At 41.6% G+C, this 25,035-nt stretch overlaps 1 protein-coding gene across 1 annotated transcript in view; it reads left to right on the top strand.

Annotated features, from left to right (window-relative positions):
* Window positions 1-20,895, top strand: part of SRPK1 (SRSF protein kinase 1) — a gene marked incomplete at its 5' end in the record, with an annotated part of 35,309 nt that extends 14,414 nt beyond the window's left edge. Inside the window, 12 exons of the mRNA XM_081949057.1 lie at window positions 464-551; window positions 1,172-1,259; window positions 1,796-1,902; window positions 3,970-4,135; window positions 5,510-5,535; window positions 6,443-6,656; window positions 7,100-7,507; window positions 8,095-8,195; window positions 13,934-14,041; window positions 14,533-14,602; window positions 15,472-15,564; window positions 18,140-20,895. Coding sequence (XP_081805183.1) covers window positions 464-551; window positions 1,172-1,259; window positions 1,796-1,902; window positions 3,970-4,135; window positions 5,510-5,535; window positions 6,443-6,656; window positions 7,100-7,507; window positions 8,095-8,195; window positions 13,934-14,041; window positions 14,533-14,602; window positions 15,472-15,564; window positions 18,140-18,324 — 1,654 coding nt within the window. The 3' untranslated portion in view covers window positions 18,325-20,895. The remainder of the gene's footprint in view (window positions 1-463; window positions 552-1,171; window positions 1,260-1,795; window positions 1,903-3,969; window positions 4,136-5,509; window positions 5,536-6,442; window positions 6,657-7,099; window positions 7,508-8,094; window positions 8,196-13,933; window positions 14,042-14,532; window positions 14,603-15,471; window positions 15,565-18,139) is intronic.
* Window positions 20,896-25,035: the final 4,140 nt, after the last annotated feature.

Here is a 25,035-nt window from a genome sequence, read left to right as displayed (position 1 = left end):
TCCAGAGCATTCCTACTGCACTTATAAACAGTGATACGGATATAATGATCAAATGTATTTTGTCAGGATTCATGTTTCATCCCTTTGAATCATTTGTTCATGGTTGTGTTTCATAGTCTTTGGGGATGATACTTAGTTCAAGAAAGATCTAGAGCAAGGGTCCCCAATACCCCGTCTGTGGACTGGCACCAATCCATAGTATACCAGAAACTGGTCCGCGCAAACAAGTGGAGCCCCATTCGTGAGATGCAGGAAGCATCCGGTCTGCGAAAGAACCTCTCTCTACAGAACCAGTCCCTGATGCCCAAAAGGTTGGGGGCTGCTGAATTAGAGAAAGGTCTCTCCAATCACCCTCTGCACACGCTCATCACCCATAGGACATAGTTCTGAGCTCTCATATTTTTATCTGTCAGCATTATGTGGTTCCTAAGAACAGTTTGAAATTAAACTTTGTGTCCATTAGGGGGAAGAGGTTTGTGGCAATGAAAGTTGTGAAGAGTGCTGAACATTACACAGAAACAGCTTTGGATGAAATTAAATTGCTAAAATCTGTGAGTATACAAAAGCAAATTATTACAATATAGCTTCAAAGTTATAATTCTTAAGACAGGATGTGGTTGGTGGTTCTTTCAGATCTGTTTTTCAAAAGTTGTGAAAAGAAGCACTGTTTGTCACAGCTGGCTAGCCTTGCATGTGCCTGTTTCCTTTCAGATGTAGGCAATAAGAGAAATTTCAGTTTTTGTGTGCTTAAAATGTGGTTGGATTTAGTTACAATGATTCTTGAGAGTGGGAAATGTTGATATTCTGCCCATGTCATCATCTTCAGATGCCATTAACATTCTCTAATAGTATGTTTTCAGGATAATTTTATAAAGGGGTTGAATGGCAATTTCATGGGATGGAATATGAATTTATTGTCTAAGACCAGATAATTTGGTTATATGCTTTTTTTTAAAAAAAGCTGGCATATTAAAAAAAAGAAGTGCTAATGTGAGAATGTAGCTTTCTTAAGACAATCAGAAATCAGAAACAAGACAATCAGAAATGATGCATTTAATGATGCAACTCTTTAAAAAGCAGTAAGAGGAGCTGGAAAAATTCTTAGAAGGTTTGGAGGGATCTTCCTGTACTCATTTTCTTCTGTCATTTGATTCTCCTCTCTTTTATATAGGTCCGCAACACTGACCCAGATGATCCAAATCGAGACAGAGTAGTTCAGCTTTTAGACGACTTCAAAATCTCAGGAATTAATGGTTCCCGTATCCTTTTCATAGAACAGATCACAAAGCATGGGTTCAAACGATAAATTTATATAGCATTTAATGTATTGTAACATTAATTTCTGTCCATTGTTCAGCCATTGCAACTTTGACTTTGCTGTGGTGTATAATAGCAGAATTATTAGTACTTACATCCCAAGCTTATCCAACTATGCCGACATGCTTGTTAGAAGCCACTGTACTTTTTTTTTAAAGATGTATAGCTTTTTTAAACTGGGGAAAAAGTCAAATTCCTTTCAGGAGTTTACTTTTGTATTGGAAGCTTAAAAAATCAATAATTTCATCCCACATGGTTCTAATGTGCTGCATAATCTCTACGTTCAAATATGGAATGGTCTATAAATCTATTAATATTGTACCATCACTCATGTTTTCTGATAGCATTCAGTCACAATACTATAAGCATTAAAGATGCTGTAAAGAAGTTAATGCAGATAAAAAGAATACTAATACAAAATTTCAAGAGAAATGTCATTATTGGAATAGTCTAGAAATTCACCCTTGACTCATCTCAGATATTTGTATGGTATTTGAAGTATTAGGGCACCATCTTCTGAAATGGATCATCAAATCAAATTATCAGGGGCTTCCACTACTTTGTGTAAAACAAATCATCCTTCAGGCAAGTTTCATATCTCTTTCATATATTTCAGTACTAATTTTGCTTTTAAAATTTGTTAGAAATACTTTCATCTTCAGGGTTTATTAGCAAAACATGCTCTTGAATGGGTGAGATACAGATAGTTCTCTAGTTACACTGGCATTTGGCATTGCCATTGCCATTGCCATTGCTAAACAATATGATTATAAAGCATGACATCACATGGCCTCATCAATTAGTGATGGCAACCCAAACATTCTTTGTTGTTCTTGTAACCCCAAGACAAGTTCATTGTTAAGCAGGAAGCACAGGGAGTCCCGGTCAAATAATGTGGAGATGTCGTGGGGTGTTGGGGGAGATCCAACAAGGCTATATGGAGTTGTGGTTCCTGTAGTACAGCACAAATTCAGGGAGTCTAGGGAAAGCGGCCACAGTGAAGGAGGCTGGGGAAAGAGGGTGCAGGCATGCAAGCATGGGGAAGCTTGGAAAGGAAGGTGCTGGTGGGTATGTGCCTGTGTGCTGATGGGTCTTTTGGCTGGAGATGCTCTTTGATATGACTATTCATTGATATATTTCACTGATAGAAAAATAGCCTAATTTGTGCAATGATTCTACTACTATTGAATCCTAGGATGAAATACTAGTCTGCTTGTAATTAATAATCAGTAATTTGTTTGAATCAATAAAGAGCATAATAATTTTATTATTGCCTTTAATAACTGTTAGTATTGTGTTTTCACTTCTGGATGGAGTCGCATTCTCCCTGACTGAACTGGTTTGTAATTTGGGATCCTCTTGACTTAGAACTTCTCAAGAAGCAGGTAGCAATTATTGGCTAGGAGAGTCTTTGTGCAATTTCTTCTTGTGTACAGAAATCAAGGCTATTTCTGTATCCAGGGGCCATAAAGCTACTTTGGTGTCCTTTCAGTTGGGCTGTTGCTATTCACTGTAGATGTATTTGACCTGAAGACCATCAAGAAGGTACAGTAGGTCCCAGATAAAGTGACTGGAGTAGTTAAGGGTATTTCTCAATTTACTTAGACTCAATACTACTAAAGTTGTACTGGTTGGCGTTTGTCTTCTAAATGAACAATTTAGAATGCTAGTTTTCACTTTTAGAGCCTTACATTGCTTGGAATCTGAATATACCTGCAGAACTTTTCTTTCAAACATACCTCCCCATCCTATAAGATGTAAGGAGGGCACTATTCAGATTCCATTTCTGATGGTTTGTTGTTATCAGGGACAACAGGATTGTGTCTTTTCTGTCTCTATCTCTCACCTTTGGACTGAGGTCAGCATTAACCCTGTTGGCACTGAGAAAAGCTGCTCAAACCTGGCTATTATGGGAAGCCTCGGGAGGCTTTGTAAGACTGATCTTGTTTCATCTTTGAAAGCTGCCTGGAATTACTGAGAGTGAGTTGGGCAGCCATATGCATTTTGTTAAATAAATAAATTTAATTCCTGCATTCTTTGTAAGCTGCTTTCAGACTTCTTCGAATTGAGCTACATATAAATTGCAGTAAAAAAATATTATAGAAGTAAAGTGGATAGGAAACTTAATGGGACCCAACCAAAGTGTCGGAGGATACTTCTGAGTTATAATTTTATCTCAGGTTGAAATTGTTGTTCCTTTTTTGCAAAGCACGGCTGCAGGACTATAGCTAAGTAGCTTTGTGTAGAAAAAATCAAGGGAAATGGAATATCTCACTAGGACAGACCAGAGACCTCACTGCAATATTCTGACATGCAGCATTGAGATCCGAGTTATCTGTTAGTATGCCATCTCTTCTGTAAGGAAGAATCGTGTGAATTAATAGGAAGTGAAAAGCAAAGGAGGTCAGTTACAGTATAAGTGTGTGCTTTTTGAACAGATGTGTTTAAAAGTATCTCGGAGGAAGGCAAAGAGGAAATTATTTCTATTGTTGCCCTTAAATTGAATAGTTATGTACATGAAATCAATTAGAAATTAAGCTTGATTCAAAGGAGATTACCTTGATTAAACTCTGTCTCTTTAGTATTCCATTAAATGTACTATGTTGTATACAACCTGAGTACTTGATTTCTTTTATCTTTTGTGTTTTGCAGGTCTTGCAAGGTCTGGATTATTTGCATGCTAAATGCCGGATTATCCATACTGATATTAAACCAGAAAACATTTTGCTGTGTGTTAATGACCAGTACGTCCGTAAACTAGCTGCAGAAGCTACAGAGTGGCAAAGATCTGGAGCCCCTCCGCCTTCTGGCTCTGCAGGTTTGCGCTTCCCGGTTATTTTCATTTCAAATTTGGCTCATTCTCATGACAACCTCAACTATTCTCATTAATCTTCTCAATTCTTTTTTGGCGTGGTTTTTCCAATGGGAAGACGGAGGGCAAGTGTTGGTGATCTAATTGGTTCTGTTAAGAGCCCAAACTGAAGAATATAAATTGTTGAAATAAATAATATTGAATATTTCAGTTTGTTTATAAAATGAATATGTTTTATAAAAAAGAGCTCAGGAAGAAAATTGTTGTAAATGTGAAAGATTAGATTTTTAAACTTCATTAGTAATTTTAGGTGGTTAAATGCAAATATGACACCGGTTTCATTTAAATCTTTTTTTTTAATGGCAATATAGGTAGTCTTTATAGTAGGACCCTAATGGAACTTTCCCTTTAGGGTTGTAAGTCAGAAGTATTTTTTATGACTTCTTCTTTTCACTTCTGTTCTCTTAGTCACTCATGCCCTGATCACCTCCCAAATGGATTGCTGTAATATACTCTTGTGTTCGATTGCCCTTGAAGACTGTCAAAGAGCTAGATATGACTTTTAAAGCCAGGTTATCTGAGGGCTGCCTCTCCTCATCAGGTTCCCAAGGATAGGCATGTTGTTCTAGTTGGTTAAGGAGCTTCATTTGATGGACCTCCTATTCAAGCACTAATCTGGCTTTGCTTACCTATTTTGAGAACATCAAAAAAGTATGTGACATTTAAAAAAATGATAAATAGAATATTTCAGCCTTTTCCACAAATTTGTTTTTCTCTGAAAAAATTGAGGAAAATTCCATTGTATCAAAATTTTGGGAAATTTTCTCTCAAAGAACATTAATGTTTTAGAGATGAACCATCGTTATTGCTTGTCACAGAATCAGCCAGATGTTCAAACTGAATTTGGCATTTTTATCCACCTATCGAGTCCTTCCCAAGGACCTAAGATAGGCAGATGTGGATGTTTGATAGTGTTAAAAAATATTGTCACAGGATGTAAGCTGTTCTGAGGACGATATCTTTTACACCATTAAATTCCCACATCTGCCTATCCTAGGTCTTTGGATAGTAGGATAGGTGGATTAAAAATGCTAGCTCCAATCTGAACATCTGGCTGATTGTGTGAAGAGCTATGATAATAGTATTATTTGCTGCCCATCGCGTGGTTTGAGCTGATTCTGAGAGGCTTACAATAGGATAACCCATTCCTGAAGGGTTACATTTTAATGTGAATATCTACATAAACACACATTCTATGCTGCTGGCATCTTAATAGAAATAATATTCTGCTTAATAAAGATGCGTGTATTGTGCAACTTGTACTGCATCGTTGCTCCTAGGATAGAAACATGCTAATGCTGCTTTTGCTCTATTTCACAGTGAGTACTGCACCACAGCCCAAACCAGTAAGTTTGATTATTTCTGCTTTTTATACTTAGATGATAGAGTTAAAAGATTTGGGCCATGCAAAGAGGTAGTGGATTTCATTTTAGCACTTTTTCTTGTCATGAAGCTCTTTTTGTGCTGTCACTTACTAAAGCCAAGAGAAGCTTCTGCCCCAGCTTTGATGAGATTTTGCTGGAGAAGGTCAGCAATATGTTGTCAAGAAATAAAGCAACTTCGTTCTTTAAAGCAACGAGGCCATATTACTTCTTTAAGAGCATTTCACTTAAGTCCTCGTGGAAATATTCCTTCAAAACTTTGCACAGCCCTACAACATTTTTACTTCACGAACAAATAATAGTTCTACATGTAATCACTGGCATATAGAAGATGGTAAAGCATTAGGGAGAATTGGCACTTCACAAACCAAGAAATAGTGATACAAATTAACAGTTTTGTAATTTTCAACTTTTAATGAAAACTGTTAATACTTGAAATGGTGGCATTAAACCAGGGATCCACAGGCCAGGGCCCACTACTGGGCCTTGAGCTTTTCAGGATTGGGCTGCAGAGGGGGCGGGTGAGCGCACCTACATGCGCATTCTCACGCAAGCAGTGAGTGAGCACGTGTGTGCACATCCTTAGTTGTGTAAGCAGTGAACGATGAAATGATGAGAACAGGAGAAAGATTGAAATAAAGCTGAACTTTATAATCCAAATGACGGCTCTTTAGATGGAAGTATGTTCTGTTGAACCCAGTGATATTTCTTACTAGCCATTACTAGTTGTCAGTGTATGTAGAATCTCCCTTTAAAGATTGGTAAGGAATTTCAATTTTATTATTTATATGAGTTTGGAAAAATGCCTACTAAATTATTATTGCAATAAAGTAGACTCATAGAAGTTAGCAGATTTGCATTTATCTCTTAGGCTGACAAAATGTCCAAAAATAAGAAAAAGAAATTGAAAAAAAAGCAGAAACGACAAGCGGAACTGTTGGAGAAGCGAATACAAGAAATTGAAGAGATGGAGAAGGAAACAAATCCTCTGCAAATTGAGTCAGAAGAACAACAAGAAGTGGAGAGGCCAGTTGAGCTAATTTTAAAAGAGAGTCCCCCAGATGAGGGACTGTCAGCAAAGACAGGTACTGATCTCTAGGAAAAAATGTTTTGGATCAACTTACTACTCTAATCCTGCATTCTTTGAAGCTGAGCAGGTCTTAAAAATAGAGATTTGAATTGATAAAAGTTTCAAGACATTTGGACTGAAAAAAAATTTAATTGGGTAAATAAAAATTTCCTAATATGTATAATAGATGTTTAAATTAAGTAATGTTCATACCATCATTATCTCTGGGCCCAAACTATCTCAGAGGATGGTGATGGAGAAAAACGATGAGAGGATGTGTTATTTATGCCATCTTGGGAAAAAAAGATGGGATATCAGCAGCAGTGATAACATTTTTTTAAAATGATTGACTGGCCTATATTTCCAGTTGCCCCTTATCAGGGTACATTGTGATTCCTTTTGTATCTGTTCTTCCCTTGCCCCATAAACATAGTTTCTGCTTTTTCTCTTTTTGTTCAGAGCTAAGTAGCTTAATGGAGGGAATCGAAAAATGTGTAACAGAAATCAATTGCAATGGATTGGTGCAAATGTCTACCTTCTCGAAATCCATCAATCAAGTGTCTGTGAAACTCGAAGATGACGTTCATAATGCCAATGATTTCACCGGCCCTTCTCAAGAGCAGGAGGAAAAGAGCAGTGCTTATAGCCAAAGCAATGGTGGTTCAGAGAACCTAATACAGGAAACAATATCACAGCTTCCTGTACCCTTAATTTCAGAGGTTCTGGATTCAATGGTTTGTCAGGAACCCACATGTGAGGAACAGTATTTAAATGCACAGCAGATCATCCAATTACAAGAAAGCATCAGGTCAGAAATTCCTTCAGAAGATGAGAATGAAAATAACGGGTCTTCTGAAAACAGTAAAGGTACAGCACATTGATTCTTTGTCAGAAATAAATTGTTTATTTTCAAGGAGAATATTCTTTTTTTAAAAAAATATGTAACAATAAGATGCTCAGAGTTGCCTCAAAGTATGAGATGGATGGCATATACATTTAATTAAAAAATCCTAATATTTCATGGTTATATAGATTTTTTTTCTAAGCATTTGCCATATAAGTTTAATCTTATAAGGATCTTATACAACATGTTAGTACTTCTAACATTAAACCATTTATAATCCATAATTTCCATTTGACATGTTTTGAATAAATCATCTTTAAGTTTAATTAATCAAAAATGGAAGGTGATTCTGTGGCTTAAGGAGATTGTCTAAGCAAGCTTGATTCCCACTATGGTTTATAGCTAAACCATTGTTTATTTTATTTTCTAAACCATCTCATTGGCATGAATTTTACGAAAGATGTTCCAAAGTTTTTTTTGTCAAAAAATATCTCTAAACTGCATTTTTTATTGTAAGTTGCCCAGAATCACTTAAATAAGATGGGCAATGTAGAAATTGAATGGATGGATGGATGATGGTTATGCTAACTAATGTTTATGCTGAGTCTAGAAAAAGCTGCTGCTGGAAATTTCCTCCTTAATCCGCTTGAACCTGAGAATGCAGATAAACTCAAAGTGAAGATAGCTGATCTAGGAAATGCTTGCTGGGTGGTAAGTTTGCTTTCCTTTCCCACCTGAATGCCAACATTGCTAATTTTGCAGTTTGCTGGAATGAACATAGTTATTATTTAAAATATATTAACATACTTCTACAAATGCAGACTTAATTTGTTCATAGCTCTTAAATTGTAGATAGAATGAAATACATTTATGAGAGAAAACAAACAGACTAAAAAATAGGTAATTTTCCTGTTATCGTAGAGACAGCAGCCAGACTGGGTATGCTCCGTCCATTAACCAATCGGACTGAGTCTACACTTACGATGTCATCGGGCCCTTGTGGCTCCTCCCCAGTTTCAGACTCCGTCCAACCTGGACTGGCTGTGAGAATTGATCTCTCCTCCAAATTATTAAATTATATCTCTAATTGGTGAATTTTTCCAAAAAAATTTGTTGTTCCTTTAAATTGGTTCCTTAAATAATCCTTTATTCTACAAATTGGAGGGAAATTCGAAACTGATCTCTGGCTGCCTCTCCTCAGCCGTCTGATTGCCTGTGGCCACAAGTTTGCTCAGGAAGCCTGCCTTGCAATCAGATCGGCCAGCTCACGAGCTACGGCTCCACAGCTGTTTCCCCACGGCGCTCCTTGATTCTGGGCACTCGGAGGGACAAGCGACCGGCCACTTCGCGCACAGCGGTTCCAGGCGAGTCTGGTGGCCATTCTGCAGATCGCCTGGCCACACTGAGTATCAGTGGCCATTTTGCGGCTCGGAAAAGCCTCAGAGAAAACAAGTCGGATGTTTTAAAAAGCGAGAACTCTACAGCAGCCATTTGGAGTGCCCAGCAACACGGGATCACCCCAGGTGGATCGCATCAGGAGCGCCTGGCTAGCAAACGGGTGAGACCGTTGCCTATCTTATTGGGGTGTTGATTTATGTTTGGGGAAATGGCTGATCCAGCTATGGATTCGAATGCAGGATTAGAGGAGGCAGGGCCATCGGGGGCAAAGAGCAGCAGGAAGAGGCAAGCCAAAGAGTCCCCTTCCTCAGGAGTAAACCCCAAGGTCTCTAAAACGACTACCAGGGCAGAAGAGCACAGGCAGAAGGCCCTTGAGAAAGAATTTCAGAGGGCCCCAAAACAACAACATATTCTAACTGCCCAGCCCTCCCTCCCTCCCTCCCTCCCTCCGAGGATCACCAAGTGACATCCCCAGCTCCACCTGTCTTGCCTCCCATGGGCCCTGACCCCCCTCCCCCCGGCCTATTCAGAAGGGGAATTGTCTTCTTTGGAGTCCTCATCTTCAATGGAACCTGACAACAGAGGCAGTTTCTTTGATGTCCCTCTCAACAGGGAGCGCACCTTTGAACAGACTTCCCTCCCGGTTACACATGGCTCTGGGGGCCCCCACACCATGTACACCTCTCCTGCTGATATGGCAACCATCATTGCTGAAACCATTAAACAGGTCATGGCTGCTGGCCTACAACAGCAACCCCAACCTGCTCCATCACATGGCCATAAGCATAAATCTTCTGCTGCGGCTCAGCAACCTGATCCCTCTGCCTCTACTTCTCAGGCCTCAATTGGCGGGGAACAAGGTAACCTGCGGGACTCAGACCTGTCTGATGACGAGGTGGTCACCCCAGATACCCCTGCCTTTACCGGATTATTCAAAACTGATTGCTTCAAGTCCCTTCTTCTTAAGGCCATTAAACCATCTTCTGCTTCAGCTTCTACTTCACAGGATAAACCGGCAGAACCGGCTTCAACTGAGGGTTCCAGTACCCCATTCACTGAACCCACAGTGGAAAAAGAGGTGATCCCTGTTCCCAAGATATTCCTGAACGTCATCCAGAAGCAGTGGGAGTCTCCAGGCACGGGCCCACAGCTGACCAATCTTGACAAATGTCTCCACAACATTGCACCAGACCTCACCAAGTTCTTGGAGGCTCCCCCAGTGGACGCACCGGTTGCAGCCCTGTCTTCTCCTACTGTGGTCTCTGGAGCCCCTGAGGAGGTTCTCAAGTCTGAGGAGAAAAGGTCAGATCAAACCTTAGTCAAAAACTATCAGGCTGGGGCCTGGGCTGTTAGGGCCTCTACGGCCACTTCCTTTTTCTCCAGGGTGGCCTTGGTTTGGATTGAACAGCTTCAGGAGCGTATCGCTCCTACTGACATAGGGATCTCAACAAGATCAGGGCAGCGGTTGAATTTGCGGCTGATTCTTCCCTTAATGCTGCTAGATTCGCTTCTAAAGCCATGGCCTCTTCGGCCATGGCCAGGCATCTGCTTTGGCTCAAGCCATTGCAGGCAGATGTCCGTACCAAGTGACGCCTAGCAGCCTCCCCACTCAGTGGCACCCAATTATTTGGTAATCCCTTAGACCCGTACCTCACGTAATCTAAAGACAAGCGCAAGGTCCTTTCATCCATCTACAAGAAACAGGACAGTCGGCCCGCTCCCTTCTATAGGAGGCCGCCCTTTCGACCACCCTTCCTTCCCCCGTCCACAACGCCAATCCTACACTCCCAGACAAGGATCTCACCAGGACAGGTCCAGTAGAAACACACAGCGTTTCCCCTCCAAGAAATCTTACCGTGGAGGAGCCAACTGCCATTTTTCACGTAGGAAATGACTATCTGGACTCTCTTCCGATCGGAGGACGCCTGGCTTTCTTTGCCCACCGCTGGGAGGAGACCACAACAGACAATTGGGTACTCAAAACTCTCAAATTTGGTCTCATGCTAGAATTCCTCTCCATCCCCCAGGAACACTTCGTGCCATGCCCGGTCTCTCGGTGTCCTCACCAGAGGGCACTGATGGAACAGGCCATTCAGCACCTGTTGGAGATCCAGGCCATCCAACCGGTTCCTCCCCATCAGGAAGAGCAGGGTTTTTATTCCTGCCTGTTTGTGGGACCGAAGAATTCCGGGGGATGGAGAGCAATTTTAGACCTAAAACATTAAACCGCCATATTGTCTATCGGCAGTTCAAAATGCATTCTCTGCACACCATCCTCCAGGCGGTCAGGAAAGGCGACTTCCTCACGTCGGTAGACTTGACCGAAGCTTACCTTCATAGACCACTGAAAATATCTCAGCTTCTCCTATGGGGGGGAGACACTTCCAGTACCTAGCTCTTCTGTTTGGTCTATCCTCTGCCCCCAGGGTATTCACAAAGGTACTTGCAGCACTAGCCGCCCACATCAGGTCATCCCCAATTCGGATTCTCTGTTACCTGGACGACATCCTCTTGTTGTCCAGGTCTCCGGTTCATGCAGAAAGAGATCTCGCCCTCACCATTCACACCTTGCGGAATCACACATGCAGGACCTAGTGGCTCAGGATCAGTGGTCCCTCGAAGAGAGCCAAAACAGCATAAATTGGCTAGAATTGCAGGCGGTTCGCTTCGCCCTCAGACACTTCCACCACAGAGTTCACCCGTCACATATTAGTCCTCACGGACAATACCACGACCAAGGCACACATAAACAGACAGGGGGGAACTCATTCCTGGTTCCCTGATGCAGGAATTCAACCTGTTGTGCTAGTGGGTGGAATCTCACCTGTCATCTCTCAGGGCAGAACGCATCTCAAGGGTCTCCAACGTCCAAGCAGACTGGCTGAGCCGGACAACGATAGATCAGGCGGAGTAGACCATCCATCCGAGCCTCTTCCATCCACTGACACTACTGTTCGGCCTCCCAGTCCTAGACCTGTTCACAACAGCAGACAACAACCAGGTACCCAGGTATTACTCGAGGTTCATGGACCCCATGGCAGAAGGAGTAGACGCTCTCAGATGCCAGTGCCCAGGGGTCTCCTGTACACATTTCCTCCTCTTCCCCTCATTCAGAGGGTGATTCAAAAAATGCTGGAGCAGGAGGCAGAATTGTTGCTGCTAGCGCAGAATTGGCCATGCCGGCCTTGGTATGCCGACCTAGTGACTCTGTCAATTTCCACCCCATGCCACATTCCACGTTCTCTCCTGTCTCTACACCAAGGGTCAGTTTGTCATCCTGACCCCCAGTGGCTGCAGTTAACTGCATTGCGATTGAGCAGCAAGCTTTAACAGCCGATAGCATCTCCCTCGATAGCATCTCCCTCCTTGCTACCATTCAGGCATCACGTAGAAGCTCTACTAACTGCATTTATGATGCCACGTGGCGGACTTTTGTTCTGTGATGTTCCAACCAGACTGTTGAGCCACCTAGGGCATCCATTCCGCAGATATTTGACTTCTTGCAGAGGGGGCTTGATCAGGGACTTATCCCTAACACGCTACGCTGACAGGTGGCTGCTCTGGCCTCTGTTCTGGACAGCTTGGCATCCGAACATCTGCCTTCTAAACCCTTGATCCGGAGATTTTTCTGTGGAGCGTCCAACATGCGTCCCCCTGCCATACATAGATATCCGACTTGGGACTTGCCTCGTGTCCTAGAAGCTTTGACTTACACCCCCTTTGAACCTATGAGATCCACTTCTTGGAAACTGTTGTCCTTTAAAACACTCAGCCAGACGTATTTCTGATTTGGCTGCTCTTTCAGTCAGGCATGACTTGTGCGTGTTCCATCCAGACCGAGTTGTCTTAAGACTGGACCCAGCATTTATACCGAAGGTCAATAGCTGTTTCCACCGAGGTCAGGAGTTGACCTTACCTGATTTCTGTCCGTCTCCCTGTCACGAGAGGTAGCGCAAGTGGCACACTCTTGACGTACGTCGTGCCCTCAAGATCTACATCGACTGCACCGTCTCATTCCGCCACTCGGAAGCTCTCTTCATCTCCTTTCGCCAGGCCTCCTTGGGTACCAAGGCTTCATCGTCTAGTCTGGGGCGCTGGATAAGAGCCTGTATTATGAACTTCAATCCATACAGGTCCCTGCAAACATTACAGCTCACTCTACATGCAGCGCTGCAACATCTGCGGCTTGGTCTACTCAAGCCACCTTGGAAGATGCCTGCCGGGCAGCCACCTGGGCATCTCCCACAGTCTTCATACATCCTTACAAGTTGGACAAGTATGCATTGGCTGACGTGGCTTTTGGGCGCAGGGTGCTACAACAAGTGCTTGTGCCCTAATGGACCTTTTTTACAATTTCCCACCCTAGTGGACAGCCCAGTCTTTGGTACGTCCCAGTCTGGCTGCTGTCTCTAAGATAACAGGAAAATGGGCATTGGTTCTTACCTGATACGCTCATTTTCTGGTAGAGACAGCAGCCAGCCCCGCCCTGGTATGGGTCACGCGAGGGAATTCCTTGTCCGGAGGAGAGAGATACAGTGACTATGGACTTTCACTTTTTGCTCACAAGTCTCACTTGAGTCTACAGTTTTTCCTTCATCTGAAACTGAGGAGGAGCCACAAGGGCCTGACGACATCATAAATGTAGACTCAGTCCGACTGGTTAATGGATGGAGCATACGCAGTCTGGCTGCTGTCTCTACTCTACCAGAAAATGAGCGTATCAGGTAAGAACCAACGCCCATTCTTTATCATCTTTCTCACTGGTTACATTGCCAGTAATGCTATGGATCCCCTGGGCTTTAATGGATGCCACCATTGAACCTTGTGGGATCTAGTTTTGTTTAAAAGGTATAAAACTGGTCTATAAATATACAGAATAAAGAATAAAGCTTTCCCAGAGAATCTTACTGGTTTCAAGGGTTTACATTACAGAGTCAGATCATCCTAACTTCCTTCTTAAGTTTTAAAAACTAGAAATTAGAGATACACTTCTTACCAATCATACAAAAACTTCCTTTGCTTCAAATTGTAACACATTTCTTCTTCTATAGCATAAACATTTTACGGAGGACATTCAGACAAGGCAATATAGAGCTTTGGAAGTACTGATTGGAGCCGGATACAGCACTCCAGCTGATGTTTGGAGCACTGCCTGCATGGTAAGCTCGGTTGTACTATCTAAACCTGTTGTACAATGTTGATTCACAATTTGATAGGAGTCGTAAGTCCGATCACAAAAAAAGGATTTAATTTCTACAATGTTGGATCATTTTATGTTGTATATCACCCTGAAGTCTGATGTGTTGAAAAGCAATATTTAGATTATTTTAAATGCCTTTTTTAACAGTCCTCTTCATTTAATAAAAATGATTTTTTAATTTTAATTTTAAAACTGAGAAGTACTCAGATCTAACATTCAAACCACTTATAAGTCTGAAATCCAGTTAGTAATTTGCCTAGTTAACAAAATAGTAAACGAGACACTGCCTTAAATCAAATTTGTGAGAAATCTGAAGTATGTTGCAAAGCATGTCTAGGACACCTCTAAATTACAGAGTCATTATGCATTACGGAATAATTAGAATTATGCTTTAGAACTTAGATCTTAGATTTTTTTTTCCTGAAAATTATCTGTTATTTTCATCTTCAGGCCTTTGAACTGGCTACCGGGGACTATTTGTTTGAGCCTCACTCTGGTGAAGATTACTCTCGGGATGAAGGTGAGACCTATGCCAAAACTATGTTAAGTAGCAGAACCTGGAGAGTAAGAAAATCAGCAAAGAAATATGTCGGGCTTTTTTTTTTTAAGAAAGTGAATCTTAGATTCTCCTATATTTTTTTCAAGTATCTTGGAGAACATTAAAGTTTAGCTATAAATTAGATCATGGATAGCAGAATCAATTTCTGTTTTTGCAATAATGATCTTAGCTATATTTATGTCTATATTAAGGACACAAAATTTGACACGTATATTTCAATAAGCATTTTGTAAAGTATGTTTTACATTGCAGAGTAATTGGGGCAAAATTATAAAAAGAGCCGTGCGAAATGACATGAGCCACCAAGAGACAAACTCTGAGTTTCCCTCACAGACATTAAGTTTACAAAAATGTCTTAAACTACATTTCAGGACACAATTGAGTGGGTTCAGACGCAGGATTTCAGTTGATTTACATTTATCGATCACTGTATATTGCTTAATAAATTGAATTTGAAGGCCATGCAGTAGAAATTTCATCGGTCAAGGTCAAACCACACAAGTACGTTGAATTATTCTGGCAGAAGGATATTTAACTGGGAATAATCATGTATGCTTTATTTATTAAAATGACTTACAACTACTAAAAAAGTGCAAACTGTTAAGTAATCCAGAGCAATATCTCTCTGAGTCCTCAGGAAAGCCATGTTTATGAGTTTTCCGCATATTAGGAGATCCCAGAAAAATGGAGGTAGATTCTTTTCGCTACATTCTTTCATCCATAGAATTTCTAAAAACTACACAAAACCAGTCCCAAGGTTCACAATAAAGTCAGTATGACTTAATTCTAATTCTTATAGTTTCTTCCTTATTTTCTCCCTGGAAGCACAGATCATATCGCATTGATTATAGAACTTCTTGGAAAAATACCTCGTAAGCTCATTGTAGCTGGAAAATATTCCAAGGAATTTTTCACCAAAAAAGGCAAGTGGGAAAATAATTTGACTATCTTAAGATTTTTTGTAAAGTTTCTTGCAAAGTTGTACTGCGTTTCTGAGACATTTCAAAACATTGAATTTCAAAATGCAATGAAAATTGATTCTAACCTGCTTCTGTCTATCTGTCTAGTTTTACTTATGGCCAGAGGCCCTAAATAACAAAGTACTAAATAATATAGCATAAAATTTGGTATTAGATGTTATTTTATTGCTAAATAAAATTATTGATAAAAGAGTTTTCTGTATTTACTTAATGTAAACAACTAAGAAACATAGAGAGCTGAAAAGTGTAATACATTTGTAATTTATTCCAATCATCACAGGTGAACATGGAACTTTGGCTTTTCCATTAATTCCTGTACTAAATAACTTCATATTTTTTTGCTTAACACAATAAAACCCTGAGGTCAAACCCTGGAATACAAATAATCAGGATCAATGCCAATCTGAATATCTCTTTGGTCAGCTGTTTAAACCATGAACTTACAAAAGAATCATTTGGGATTTTATGTAGCAGTCTGTCCTTGGTTTTAAAAACATGTATTTAGAACTTAATCGCATTTAGCAAGGTTTTTGTTTTAAAAATGCATTGTCGGTTTCCAGGAGAATAACAGTTTCAAACACAATTTGGAACATTTAAAAAAGATCTTAAAAATCACCTGCAGTTGGGCTGTTGTTACAGGTAGGCCTCAAGTTACAAATGTAATGGAGCCTGCCAATTACATTCGTAACCCGAGAATTCATAGGAGTGAATCATATAACTTCACCATGATCACTCCCTACTTTCGCCCACACATTCGCTAATCAAATGTGCAAGTCATTAACTGCACATGATGTATCTCATGGTGGAGAAGGCCATGGGGGGTGGTGGTGTAGTGATGGAACAGGCTACCTGCATCAGAGCACCCAAGGTCTCCTCTGATCTACAAATACCTCATGAAATTGCTCCCCCCCCCCCATCCTGCCACGCCGGCCTGCTTGTGGAAACTCATTTACCTTTTGAAGATCTAGCGATGATCTCCTCTCCAGGAGCAGAGGAGGGGCATGATGAGCATGTCCCGCTTGGCTTCTCTGACTTACCGAAGCTTCCTGCCATTTCTGGAGCGGCCGGCAGCCTTGGTGAGCCTCCTCCAAAGGCTTCCAGTCTTGGCATGGAAAAGTGAGACTTTGGGGCAGCGAACCTGCATTGCTTCAAGCCTCTTGTTGTCATGTAAACACTTTTACTCCGGAGGCTGGAACCTTCTGGGTGCCCTGATCTCACATGAATCGCTCTGTTTCCAAGCGCCCCATTTGCATGCAGATGAAGTTTCCAAGCTCTGTCAGATTTCCGTCCCGATGGGCACTTGGGAACTGAGCTATTTGTGCGAGATCAGGGCACCCAGTAGGTTCCAGTCTCCAAGGGAAAAGTGCACGCCAACGAGAGGCTTGAAGCAAGTTCACTGCCCCAAAGACTCACTTCCGCGTGCAAACGCTTTTCCACACCACTAGGAAAAACCAATACAAAAAAAAGTAATTTGTACTATTGAGTTTTCCCAAGATAGATAGCAAGTTAAACTTCCTATAATTGACAGGGTATTTTATTTCTCAGGTAGTCCTCAACTTATAATCACAATTGACCCTCAGATTTGTGTTGTTAAGTGAAGTAGTTATTAAGTGAATTTTGCCCCATTTTACAACCTTTCTTGTCACAGTTGTTAAGTGAATCACTGCCATTGTTAAATTAGTAACACGGTTGTTATGTGAATATGTCTTTGCTTATCAGACGATTTCAAAAGATGATCACATGATCCTGGGACACTGTAACTGTCATTAGCTGTCATAAATATGAGTCAGTTGCCAAGTGCCCAAATTTCGATCACGTGACTATGGGGATGCTGCAATGGTCGTAGATGTGAAAAACAGTCACTGGAAATTACTTTTTCAGTGCCATTGTAACTGAACGGTCACTAAATGAATTACCTTACGTCGAGGACTACCTGTAATATGGAACTGATAGCCCTAGTCCAACCTGAAGAGTTTAAACCAGAATTTTTTATTCCTGGAAAAAGGACCAAAAATAGAATTTAATAGATACATTTTTCCTGGCCAGAAACCTTACCAGAGTTTATTATTGAAATAATAAATTTCGAGATGAAGAGAGAAGTGTTCTTAACTTATGCTGGCAATTATGCCAAATGAACCTGAAAATTAAATGTTCCAAAACTGTATAATAGCACTAATGCAATGACATCATGTATAACAGCAAGTCTAGTTTCATATGTTTCTGCACATGCTTTTTCAATATTGAAAAGAATCCGCTTTTATTCTGGGTGATAAATATATTTACTTGGTTTCTTTGAAGATAAGGAAGAAAACTTAGAATACCAAATTTCTCAGGCCTGCTTTGGAATCTAGACTGCTTAAAACATATCCTGCTATGCAGTGCTGCTCTGCTCTAATGCAAATTATAAATTTTGGAGCAGAAAAAAGGTTTCTTTTTTTAAAAACGCATCTTAGTTCTGTGAACTGTTCAGTTGGCCTTCTTGCACATATTATACTCATCTTTCTATTCTTGTTCACAGGTGACCTGAAGCACATTACTAAATTAAAGCCATGGGGTCTCTTTGAAGTATTGGTGGAAAAATATGAATGGTCCCAAGATGATGCAGCTGCATTCACAGACTTCTTATTACCTATGCTGGAGCTGAATCCTGAAAAAAGAGCTACAGCAGCACAGTGTCTCAGGCATCCCTGGCTCAACCCCTAAACACTCCAGTCTGATATGGTGGCCCTCTCATTGGGTTACGGCATAAAATATATGAACACACACACACACACACACACAAACATACACACACACCTAGATGTCCCTGCTGCCCCTTTTCCTTCTTCCAGGTCAACTTTTTCCTTGTTGATTTTCAGAGTGAAACTTCTCCTTGAAGGCTTTTTAGATTTTAGATAAATCTAACTGTTCATGTGAGATTGTGTATTTGACTTGGTGGGGACTATTATTAGCCAGTGGACATCCAATATGATTTGCAGTGATTGGAGTTTGCCAAAGAATTTTTATGGGAATGTGAAATTATTGCATAGTCTCTTCCTTACACAGATACCTTACCTTGAAGGAAATCTTCATGGGGATATACTCCCTTAAGTATATTGCAGTCATCCCAAGGGGGATGTGAAGAGCTTGTGAATCCCTCCTTAGCTCACTGACTCTGGGAGTCATTTCTTAGTGCACATTCAGTTGCTGGCAGTAAGAGGAAAAGTAGCAGATGGCACCAAGGTGGTAGCTCCATGAGGAGCACTAAACTCAACTCAATCCTTAGGTGTCTGCTCTGCTGCTTGGATAACTTTTTTTCTTATTTTTTTGGACATACTTTTCTTTAGCCATTGACTCTTTTGAAATTATTTACATATATATAAATATATAAAACATATACACACATGCCATTTTTGATCTTTGGTGCTCAGGGTAGTTCTGAGTCCAATGAACTTTGCTCTCCAAAGGTGGGCCATATAAATCTGAATAAGCTTCACAAGGGAAATAAAATGAAAGGATGTGGTAAAAGTAACCATTTCTGCAGTATGGATCTATGCATTTATTGCCTGCAGAGGGGAGTCAGAGTACCCAAATTCTATGCCAGGTCTGTCCAATACATAGCCTTGGGCAATATGTCATTGCCAGCCTGATAATGTGGCACAAGAGTGCTTGATAAAAACATTTCTGCAACCCAACCTGGAGTTCAAAAGTAGGAATATACCAAGTTTGTGGCAGTCCACTTGTTACGTAGGTCTGCTTTATGCCATTGGTGTCATATTGGCCATGCGTGAAATTGTATTTTTATTAGAGAGCAGTTCTCAGAAAGATAGATTATATCCTTACTGTAAAATAAGAAAAGGTGGTATTAGTGCTATCTTTTCAGCCTTGCTATATGCCCAGACCTAGAACCAACAAATGTTAATGAATGTAATGTTATCAACTGTGTTAACTAGTCTAGAATGCTAGACTTTAGAAAGTACCTTTTTAAATAGAATGCTGTTTTTACTTATATATTAACTTCAGGACAAATAGTCTTAATTTTTTTCCAGTAGAGATGAAGTGACAATTCTGTTTTCAAAATCATTACAAATATACTGTTCAACAGAATATATTGCAACTTTTAAACTCTAAAAAGAAGAACTGGTTGTGACTGAATCTTATCAATTTTTTTAAAAAAATTAGAAGCGTAAAAAACACTTGTTAGTTTTACAATAAGCATCTCCTAGACCAGTGTTTCCCAACCTTGGCCACTTGAAGATGTCTGGACTTCAACTCCCAGAATTCCCCAGCCAGCATTCGCTGGCTGGGGAATTCTGGGAGTTGAAGTCCAGACATCTTCAAGTAGCCAAGGTTGAGAAACACTGTCCTAGACTATCCCTGGTTACTTTCTTTTAAACGTCTTCTGTATTCAGATGTAATGAAAGGTTTGGGGTAGCTGGGTCTTCAGTTGCCTTCCTAACAATGGACCAAATAAACTTTTGACATTAGAAAATTCTCCAAGGCTGGAAAATGCTAGAGAACTGGTATGTTTCAGGCACTGTTTGGGACAATTCAGTTCATATGCTAATAGCAAGATCATTCTTTTCATTGTGTGGCAAATCCCGATCTAGATGCTTTTAGATGCATCCCTTTGCTGAAAAAATATCTGGTTAGCATGTGTTAACAAAGTACCATATCTCCTTTTTAATTTAGTCATGTAACAAGACGGAGGTTTTAGCAAAATGTTTGTTTTCCGTTTAGAAAAGCTTAAATAAAGTTCTCTGTGCATAATCTTAAAAGGAAAAAGAAAAATGTTCCAAAAGTTTTAATTTTACTCACATTATTTGGGGTATCTTGCCTCCCAAAAGCACTTCTGTGCCTGTCTGTAAAAAAGATTTAGGATAGAACTTAGAATGTATGTTAGTACTTCCTCTCTGAATACTGTGAAGACATTCTGGCAAAAAGAATTGAGCTTCTGGTGACGATGTAGCCTCATTTGCATACCCTGACTATCTGACTAGAACAAGAGGCATCTCTTGGTTGTAATACTCCAGTGAAGGAGGCCGCTCACAGCTCTTTTGCACTAAAAGAGATGTTCTGAGATAGTACAGGTGGTAGTTTGTCTGGATTGTCTGCGTACTTTGTAGTTCACATCAGGTTCACTCAACTTCCAAATTGCCATAAAGTGCTCACTAACCAATTTGTACTTGTTTTCTTGACCTAAAACTAGAAGGAAAATACATTTTTATTCTTTCTATTCGGTGTATTGTCTTTTTTTCTTTGTAAAAACTGCACAATAAACAAATTATCCAATAATTCACAGATACTTTGGAAATGCTGTCTATGTTTACCTGAAGTATTTATTGTAGAGCTCTTTTCGGACGTTCTGTGAAATATACATGGTTTTCACATAAGCATAATTTGACTTGTTGAATAAGATCAAAGTGATCAAGGATTGTATTTGAACTTAGTGAAAAAATTAAATAGGACTATAGATGCAATCCTATAAGTGCTAAATATATGGTAGTTTTGTAACTTATGGTGATAAACAGGGGGCAAACAGAAATTAAGGCAAATAGAGGAGGCAAAACAATATCCTTCCATTTCCAGAGATCATCAAGTGAATTTTGTGAGAAAGCCAGGATTCTGAACTCCATGAAGAAGTATGTTAGGAGTTTCTTTTATTTTTTAAAATTACTAATCACTATCACTAATGAATATGATGATAGAAAGTCAGCTGACTTAGTGGTATAGGTTTATCAGAGTGTCCTGTATGACTGTCAGTTGGGCATAAACTGAGTTCATGTTTAATGCAGTGAGCCTTTGATTCTTGCAACAAGTCTCCCTTGAAACCAAGGTAGCTGAGCTGAAGATCCTTAGAAAGGTACAAATAAGATCTTAAATATATTTATTTTATTTGTTTCGATTTATCAGTCGCCCCCTCTCCGCAAAGGGACTCGGGGCGACGTACAATTAAATCAAAAATACAAGTGTGGCATGGAGGAGGTGACATCAATATTTAACAGTCAAATACAAGTGAAAGCCACTAGGTTCAAATAAATAGCAATAAATTAAAACAGTTAAAACAATTTAAAAACCCCAAAATTTACGTTTAAAATATTAAAATATTAAAATTAAAATTGCCAGGGAGGTTAGAAGGTTCTAGTTAAGCCAGGCCGGCTAGTTGGAACAGGTGGGTCTTGAGTTTCGTGCGGAAGGAGCGGAGATCGGTCGTTGTCCTGATATCTGGTGGGAGGTCATTCCAGAGGGCTGGGCCCATCACAGAGAAGGCCCTACTCCTGGGCGCCGCCCTCTGACACTGCCTGGTGGACGGCACCCGGAGGAGTCCCTCTCTGTGAGAGCGAATTGGTCGCAGGGATGTATGGGGCAGGATGCGATCCCGCAGATAGCTAGGTCCTGTGCCATGGAGCGCTTTGAAGATGGTAACTAACACCTTGAAGCGCACCTGGTAGACCACAGGGAGCCAGTGCAGCTCGCGCAGGAGAGGTGTTATATGGGAGAACCTCGTTCTCCCCATGATTGCCTGCGCGGCTGCATTCTGGACCAGTTGCAGTCTCCGGGTGCATCTCAAGGGGAGCCCCATGTAGAGAGCATTACAGTAGTCCAGGCGAGACGTCACCAGCGCGTGAGTGACTGTGCGGAGGGCATCCCGGTCCAATAGGGGGCGCAATTGGCGCACCAGGCGAACCTGGTGGAACGCCCCCCTCGCCACGGCTGCCACATGGTCATCCATAGACAGCCGGGCGTCTAGGAGGACGCCCAAATTGCGTGCCCGCTCCACGGGGGCCAGTTGCTCGCCCCCAATGGCCAGCGATGGAATGCACTGGTTGAACCGGGAGGCCGGTAGCCACAGCCACTCCATCTTGGAGGGGTTGAGTCTGAGTCTGTTGTCTCCCATCCAGACCCGTACGGCTTCCAAACACCAGGACATCACCTCGACGGCCTCGTTGGGGTGGTTTGGGGTGGAAATGTACAGCTGTGTATCATCAGCGTACAGATGGTATCCCACCCCAAAACCACGGATGATCTTACCCAGCGGCTTCATGTATGTGTTGAACAGGAGAGGTGAGAGGACCAACCCCTGCGGCACCCCACAAGTGAGCGGCCTCAGGGTCGACCTCTGCTCCCCTGCCAACACATATTGCGTCCGGTCGGAGAGGTAGGAGCGGAACCACCGCAACACGGTGCCCCCTACCCCCAACCCCCCAGCCGGCGCAGTAGGATACCATGGTCGATGGTATCAAAAGCCGCTGAGAGATCTAATAGGACCAGGATAGAGGAGCAACCCCTATCTCTGGCCCTCCAGAGATCATCCACCAACGCGACCAAGGCCGTCTCCGTGCTATGCCCGGGCCGGAAGCCGGACTGGCGCAGGTCTAGATAATCAGATTCCTCCAGGTGACGTGGGAACTGCTGAGCCACCACACTCTCTACAACCTTCGTTAAAAAAGGAAGGTTGGAGACAGGACGATAATTTGCTAGCTCCATCGGGTCCAGGGAAGGCTTCTTGAGCAAGGGCCTCACAACCACCTCTTTCAAGGCAGCTGGCAGGAACCCCTCACTCAATGAAGCGTTCACAAGTCCCAATAGCCAGCCTCGTGTGACCTCCCAGGATGCCAGCACAAGCCAGGAGGGACACGGGTCCAATAAACGTGGCTCGCAGTCGCCCACGCAACCTGTCCAAATCCTCGGTGGCAACAGAGTCAAACTCCTCCCAGCATGGTCTCTCAAGACTCGCCTCGGACGTCCCCCCTGGAACACTGAAGGGGGCCCATTCCCTCTGGATTTGAGCGATTTTATCCTGCAGATATTCCCCAAATTCCTCTGCCCTGCCCTGCAAAGGGGGCTCCCGCTGCCTCTGTAACAAGAGGGAGCAGGTCACCCGAAACAGGGCAGCAGGGCGGTTCTCTGCAGACGCAATAAGAGTGGCGCAATATCAACGTTTGGCCGCTCTTAATGCCACAAGGTAAGTCCTTAAGTAGGTTCTTACCTGTGTTCGGTCAAATTCGGAGCGAGAGGATCTCCATCTGCTCTCTAGGCGTCTCTTGTGGCGTTTCATCGCCCTTAGCTCCTCGTTAAACCAGGGAGCCAGGGCGGTTCGTTGCCACCGGAGAGGCCGCAAAGGCGCAACCCGTTCTAAGGCCCCGGTGGCCGCACTATTCCATGCAGCCACCATAGCATCTCATTTCTAGGTTAATAGATTGCTGTCAGTGAAATGAGTTTACTGGGAAAGGACATTTCAAGGGTAAAAAGAGGTGTATTCATAGGAGGAACTCAATCCTTGGATGATGAACTTGGGTTCTACTGAGGGGAGCAGTTGGCTGTGGGTTGTAGATGAATCAAGCATTGGAAATCGAAGTGATAGGTATAGTGCTTCTGTATGGACTTTGCAAACAGGTAGTCTTCAACTTAGGACCGCAATTGAGCCCAGAATTTTTGTTGCTAAGAGAAACATTTGTTATGTGCATTTTGACTCATTTTACAAATTACTTTGACATTGACTGCTTGTCAGAGGTCACAAAAGGGGATGACTTGACCCTGGATCACTGCACCCGTCATAAATATGAATCAGTTGCCAAGCATCTGAATCTTGATCATACGACCATGGGGATGCCGCAATAGTCGTAAGTGTGAAAAATGGTTATAAGTTGCTTTTTGAATTATCACTAAATGAACTTGTTAAGTCGAGGATTACCTTTACTATGCAGATGGACTGTTGGATAGTACCAAAAGCAGTAGTCCAAATTGGAATTAATATTTCATTAGTCGGCCAATTCTGAAAACCAATTGTAGGCACATAAATAGCATATTTAGGTCTAGGACTGATTAAGTATCCTTAAAAACACCTGTTCTATGCCAAAGGCCATTTAATTAAATCTCTGTGTTACAAATGATAACATGGAAGAACAGAAATCCAGTGGAATGGTCTCATAGAGATAGGGTCATCCCTGAAAGTGACCTTTATAAAAGAATAGAACAGCATGCACTGAGGCGCGCTCGATATCATAGAAGATATATACCTAATATATTCAAAAGCTTTGAAAGATCCATCTCTTTCAGAATTGCTTTGTGGCAAATATAAATTGGATATACAAATATACTATCACCTCTTGATTGAAATGCAGAGTAATCCTGAATAATATCTTGGTCCAAAAGTTCAAAGCTGTAACTCCTACGTACAACCTAACTTTTTTCAATTCATACTCGCTGGACAAATGAATTAACGGGGGGATTGTATTCCATTGGTTTAAGGAAAGCATAGCCATATGTGCTACATACAGACATTTGAACAGGGCTCACAAGAGCTAAAGGGTTACATTTTCCTGAAGTAAGAGTTTGCAGAGCAGCCATATATGCATGTTATAAGTAATATTAAACTAGCTAAATAGATGCAATATGCTTTGAGGTCTTATTAATTATCCAGATCTGTTGGGC

This window comes from Natrix helvetica (assembly GCF_964273705.1).
Source record: "Natrix helvetica genome assembly, chromosome: 3".
Lineage (NCBI taxonomy): Eukaryota > Metazoa > Chordata > Lepidosauria > Squamata > Natricidae > Natrix > Natrix helvetica.
Note: the sequence above shows the minus strand (reverse complement) of the source record. Positions and strands in the feature narration are given on the sequence as shown.